Genomic DNA, 6545 nt, shown 5'->3' with positions numbered 1-6545 from the left:
CATATCCAAGTGGCTTCTCTGTGTGGCCTGGGCTTCTCCACAACATGGCAGCTCCACAACGTGTGTCCTTGGAAGTGACCCAGCATCACTTTTCAGTGCATTGCATTTACAGAGGCAACCACAAAGGCCTGCTCAATTTCAAGAGAGAAGGGAAATAGACTCCACCTGCAGTTGGGTGTGGCAGGATTCTGCAAGAGCTTGTGGGACACAAAAGACAGCTTTAGCCGTTTTGGAAAATGCCATCTGCCATAGTCCTCACGTATCTTACGACTTCATTCTTATCTCATTCTACTGTTTTAGTCATTTTCCCACTTGTCTCATCTCCCCAACTACACCATAAACTTCTGGATAACAGGGACAACATTTCTTATTTTTGTTCCATTACAGCTGGTTCTTCATATGAGTCAGATAAGACACAGGGAAACAGTATTAAAGTAATGTACTTCTATTAAAATTTTCTAAAATTAACTGATTTTGCAACTGGCAGTGGGGAAATAACAGTCTGCTTTCGATTGTGCTTTCTCAGATTTAAATACAATCATGACAGTGAACTACTACTTCCAGAGAGTAATGTAGGACTTGTTATTTGTGTAATAGTGTGTTACAAATATTAAGTATTTTGTCCTAATTTCCCCAAAATGTAATAGTTTTAGCCTGAATCCCATGAAAAGATGAAAAATGTAAACCAAATATCCAAGTACATCTAAGAGAAATTAGGTAAAGCTTTTGGAACCTCAAGACTCCAAAGTCTTGATTCTTAATCTTGGACTTCCTTCCCTGTGTAACCCTTAATTTCTTTAAACCAAGTTTCTTCAATTTTGTAAAAGCAATACTATTTATAACGTCAGTCAAGGAATTTGTTTGTTCGTTTGTTTGGCAGGGGGAAGTAGTTAGGTTTATTTATTATTTATAGGAAGTACTGGGGATTGTGAACCCAGGACCTCGTGCATGCTAAGCATGCACTCTACTGCTTGAGCTATACCCTCCTCCCTAAGGAATTTTTTTAAATAGTAAAACTTCAAAGGTAATATGGTCAGACCAAAAAAGGCTATGGTTTAAAATATTTTTGCTTATAATATGGGTATGGAAAACATAGGAAAACTGAGCAAAATGGTTCTTATAAAAATTTTTATTTTACTGAGAATAATGTGTCATTTTAAACAAAATAAAAAATTTTAAATGGCTGTTAACATTTCTATTCCCTGAATACCCAATTGAGCTCTATTCTTCATTGATTATGAAATTTAGCATAAATTGATATTAATGGGATATTAATATCACGTTTTCTATTTTTAAAATATTTTACTTTATTTTTATCCCACACTTTATTATGGGAGTGTTTGATTTGGAATTCTTCAAATGGTCCCTTCCTGCAAGGAACTCAAAATGCTAATCCACGTTGCAGTGGTGATTGAAAGTCAGAAGGTTAAGATACAGGAGATGAGATTAAGAAGGTTAAGATACATACATTTCAAGGCTCAAGTTGGAGAGGTAACAAGAAACCATAAACAGTCTTCTGAGGTGTGAAGTTTGAAATCTGGAGTGATCTAAACTAACCCCTCCCCAAGAAAAAATCTAGTTTTCCATCTTATTTTGTGCTTAGGATTTTGAAATATTTTAACTTAAGAAACCAAGAGTTCTAGACGGGAGGAAACAGTTTAAGTGGTAGAGCACAGGTTTAGCAGGCACGAGGTCTGGGGTTCAATCCCCAGTACTCCCTCCAAACATAAATAAGTAAACAAACCTAATTACCACCCCCGCCTTTAAAAAAAAAAAGAAAGAAAGAAAGAAACCAAGAGATCTAGGGGAAAAAAAGACGCTGTGCTTTTATTTTTTTTTCCAGTTCAATATACAACCTTGGTAGCCGCCCCCATTAAACAGACTTTTGTAATTTTATTGATTTACAGGAGTAGCACCAAGTTACACGATTTATAAGGCTTGAGGAAGGAAAGAAGGATGCCGTTAGATGTATATGGATAAAAGGGATGTGAATCATACAGAAATGGTAAATCAATACCCTCATGCACACATTTCAGATGTGAATCACAAATCTATTGCTGTGGCCAGAACAACCTATAAGTTGATTCTGAAAGACATTAAGAGTTGCCAGTAAAAGTGGCAAGGGTGTCCTGGGGCCCTGGTATTTGCCCCATTTCTGCGAAAAACAGTGTCATGGCATGGGAGATGTGAGAGCCTCTGCAGCAAACTGCGTAAAGCTATGTGATTTGCTGCCATTTAGTTATACTTCCAGCACTAAGCTTAATTTCAGAGTCAGGGAGTGTGTTGGTGATCTCTAGATATCCCCAAAGCCCCTGGTGTCGGTAAGTTCCTGCTATCAAAGTTAAAGTGCTCCGTAAGTACCACAGAGAAATAACATCATATGGCAGCAGGGACTTTTAGCGGCAAAGCTGATCCACCAGGGGACTGAAATCCCCGTGTCAAACACCCAGAGTTCATTAAAAATATTAAGGTATCACTGCAAGAACAATTTTGAAAGAAAAAAAAAAGATAATGTGGCCAAATAGACCACAAATCAATTTCATTGTCGATACAACTCCTTAACTTAATAATACTGCGCTAAAGGATCGTACACCCAGAGGGCTGTATTTAATAGCGCAGGCCTGCACTTGAGGATAATGGGTTAAGCACTGATCTTGAAGAACACAAATCAGGAATAATAGAGTTTTGCTACAATGTTTGTTGAAACGTTTTTCACAATGGCTGGAAGGCAGCACCAGAGATGACATAACAAGAAAATACAGGGAGTCACAGGACTTTGAATAAAGAAGGGAAAATTAATGGAAGTGACATGCGTCAAGAAAATTGGGAGGTAATGTTGAGGTAATCCATCGGCAGCTATCAGTTCAGACTCAAGAACTTTTCCTGGGTAGAGACAGTTAATTAGATAGAGTCTGAAAAAAATCTGGATCAGGACTCCACTCTGCATTAAGGCCTCACCAAAGCATAACATTATTGTACTTTTAGGGACGATAAAGTTACTTGTGGGATTCACATGCTGATGCACAAGTCCTCTGGCTGTTCCATGTGTTCCAGATTAAACTCTCCTTTGTACTCATCAATCCTAACATCTCAGAGGAAGACAGTCTTTTCGTGGTACCTTGTGGATGGAGGAGAGAGTGGAGGGAGCAGGCCTTTCTTTTTATGGCAATTTTCTTAAAAGGAAGTAGTATTTCTTCAAAGGACATCATCTGCTGAAGGTCTTGGTGAGGACCTCCTCGTGCTGCTGCTGGTGAACAGTGCCAACTCCCACGGCGGGCACCGGCAAAGTGGGTCGGCTCACAAGACGGAGCTATCATCGGAGCAGAAAAGACATAAAATGACATTTTTGAATCCGCTTAGCTTACCCAAGGAGGGGCCTGTATTTCTCTGAACCTGTTTAACCATAAATCACCTTTGGGAAAACAATGGCTTAACGTAAAATAGACTGCAGGGAGATATATGTCACAATGAAAAACTAAATTCCAGGCATGATAAGGTGAGACAGATTGTTGAATTTTTCCCATTCTTAAGTGACTGTTAGTTGGCTTTAGCTGTAGGGTTTCCCAAATTGGAACTGTTGACAAGTGAAAATGATTTGAGCGGCATAAACTGCTGTCTGGTGAACTGAGATCTAATGGAAGCAGAGTAAAAAGATACACAGAAGCACAGTCGTTTTTCTCATTGTTTTTCTCTTCCTAAAGCACACCCACGAACTTGGCCTTTGATGTCTGCCAGCTCTGCAGGTGGGTCTGGAACAAGTGTAACTATGAAACAAGCCCACTCAGCACTCTGTTCCCTGCCCAGGGCTGGGATGCTGACCTTTGGAACACGAATGCTGAACAGGCTAATAGGAAAGGTAGCCAACACGTAGGGCTTCTAGCTTTTTGACTATAATCTTTTCTTTTCTTTTCTTTTTTCACAAAACACTAGTAGGTACACTTACACAGTTTGAGAAACACTCAGCATTTTATTCTGAAAAAAGAGCCCAAAACTAGGGTTTCTATTTTGGTTTATCTTTAGGAGCATTGGACTGATGATAGGGGATAAATCCATTTGTTGACACTCCAGGAGAAACGAGGCAGGTACACAAAACACTGCAAGAGAGAAGGTGCTATTACCTTGCAGGCCAGTTGCTTTTCAAACCTTGGAGAAACAAAAAACCAGGGACCCATGTTCTGAGGCTCCTCCTGACTCCAAATAAAATCTGTGAAAGAAGTTCATCTCAGTACCTCAAGTAAATATATACAACATACTACACACACACACACACACACACACATATTTACTATATACATTTTATATACACATGTATGTATACACAGACATATACATATATATATATCTCCTCAAGTAAATGTATACCTTTCCAATACCTTTGCCTTTTTCTTCTTTTTTGAGAAATGCATAGTCACATATCCACTCCCACAGTCGTGACAGAGAATAATTCTTTCAACCCAACAAGTTCCTTCAACCTGCCGCTTTGTACTCAACGCTTCCTCCCACCCACAACCTCTGGCAACCACTGATCTTTCCTCTATCCCCACCGTTTCACCTTTTCCAGAACATCAGATAAACGGAGTCATATAGCAGGTAGCCCTTTGGGTGTGGCTTCCGAGAATTAGCAGAATCCATCGGTGATTTTGGCCAACAGCCGTAGTTCACTCTCTCCTCTTGTGGAGGAGTACGACATTGTAGGAACGCACAAGGAGATCGTTTCTTCAGTCGCCACTTGAAAGCAGTTTTGGTTGTTTCCAGTTTAGGGCAATTATGAATCAAGCTGCTATCAACACTCACATATGGATTTTGCCTTTCTCTTGAATAAAGACCTAGTTGTGGGACGGCTGAATGGGATGGTAACTGTCAGTGTGGCTGCGTAAGGAACTGACAAGCTGCTTTCCAGAGTGGCCGTACCAGTTTGTGTTCCCACCAGCCGTGAATGAGGGTCCCAGCTGCTCTGCATCCACACTAGTCCTTGATACTGTTTTGTCTTCATTTTAGCCAAGGTGGGCTTTTTTTTTCAAGTGGAGGTACTGGGATTGAACCCAGGACCTCCTGCATGTGAAGAACACGCTGTACCCCTGAGCTATACCCAACCCGACCTCCCATTTTAGCCATTCTAATAGGCGTGTAGCCATAGCTCATGTTGGCTTAACTTGCATTTCCCTGTCACTAATTATGTCAAGGATATTTGTCATCTGGTTGTTCGGTAAAACGCCTGTTCAAGTCTTTTTTGCATGTTTTGAAAAACTGAATTATATGTTTTCTCACCATTGAGTTTCCAGAGCTCTTTAAACATTCTAGATAGTCCTTTGTCAGATATATATTTGCAAATATTTTCTCCCAGGCTGAAGCTTGTCTTTTTTTAATATCCTCTGCAGTGGCTTTCACAGGGCAAAAGGTTTTCATTTTGGTAAAATCCAACTTTTCTTTTCTGGAACATGCTTTGGGTGTTATGTCTAAGAACTTTTTGCTTAACCTAAGGTCACGAAGATTTTCATCCATTTTCTTCTAGAAGTTTTATAGTTTTACATTTAGGCCTATGATCAACTTTGAGTTGATTTCTGTATAAGGCGCATTAGGCATCCAATTATTGCAGCCTCCCTTGTTGAAAAGGCTTATGTTTTACAAATATACTGGACTTACCATAAGTGATAGTATAGCATTGATCCCCTCCAAACACAAGAAATTAGATGTCTTAGATGAGAGCAGGGGAGACTGAAAGGGACTCCAAAAAAGACATGGAGACATCGGCTCTAGTTGTAGTCTTTTCATATCTCCAGATTTCATGAGATTCAACTCTCTAATAACCCTCACTGCCCTCAAACCATCTTTCATTTGAGATCATTCAGACAGATTGCAGGGATCTCAAAACCAAAGAGCCTAACAAGAAGGACCCTTTACCTCTAACATGTTTGTATTTGCTCATCTCCTGCTGCAGCGAATCCAAGGGGAAGGGGCAGAGTTCTTCTATTCGAATGATGGCAAAGTCATGCTTCTTGGCCTCCAGAGATTCCCTTTGCTTCAACAGGGCATAGAAATGTTTGCCACAGCAGAACACTAGACTCTTAACCCTGTTGGGTAGAAAAGGGACAATAGGGTGGGGGAGAAATATCTTAAAGAATTGTATCAGAAGAAAGAGGGGACCCCGGAGATTTAAATGCTTCACCACTAAAGGAGTGGGGCAGTGTTGTGGGGTTCAGTCATGCTGTGCCCTGCCAGACCTTCTTCAGCAACAGATGCCTCCAAAATTCACTCTTCTGTGCATATTCTAACTACTACCCCATGGACTTACAGGACATATCAGGACAGAGGAGATTTGGGTCACTTGGGTTCCTTAACATGAACTAGTTTTCCCACTAATCACAAGTCTACTGCAGAGTATGAAAACAGAGAGCCACATCAAGTTACTTTTTGGGATCCACAGATGAATCACCAATCACTGGCTTGAATGTTGTTCCTGGTGCCATTTCTTGAAGAGATGACACAGCTGCCTAAGGAGGGGGAGGGATAAGTTAGGAGTTTGGGATTAGCAGATACAAACGACT

At 40.3% G+C, this 6545-nt stretch overlaps 1 protein-coding gene across 1 annotated transcript in view; it reads right to left on the bottom strand.

Moving 5' to 3' along the window:
• Positions 1-1802: 1802 nt before the first annotated feature.
• The window catches only part of DHTKD1 (dehydrogenase E1 and transketolase domain containing 1), a 40130-nt gene continuing 35387 nt past the window's right edge, over positions 1803-6545 (bottom strand). Inside the window, exons 14-17 of the mRNA XM_010953712.3 lie at positions 6409-6491; positions 5902-6071; positions 4119-4204; positions 1803-3310 (exon numbers count right to left, since the gene is read on the bottom strand). Coding sequence (XP_010952014.2) covers positions 3206-3310; positions 4119-4204; positions 5902-6071; positions 6409-6491 — 444 coding nt within the window. The 3' untranslated portion in view covers positions 1803-3205. The remainder of the gene's footprint in view (positions 3311-4118; positions 4205-5901; positions 6072-6408; positions 6492-6545) is intronic.

This window comes from Camelus bactrianus, chromosome 35 (genome assembly GCF_048773025.1).
Source record: "Camelus bactrianus isolate YW-2024 breed Bactrian camel chromosome 35, ASM4877302v1, whole genome shotgun sequence".
NCBI classification, from domain to species: Eukaryota; Metazoa; Chordata; class Mammalia; order Artiodactyla; family Camelidae; genus Camelus; species Camelus bactrianus.
Note: the sequence above shows the minus strand (reverse complement) of the source record. Positions and strands in the feature narration are given on the sequence as shown.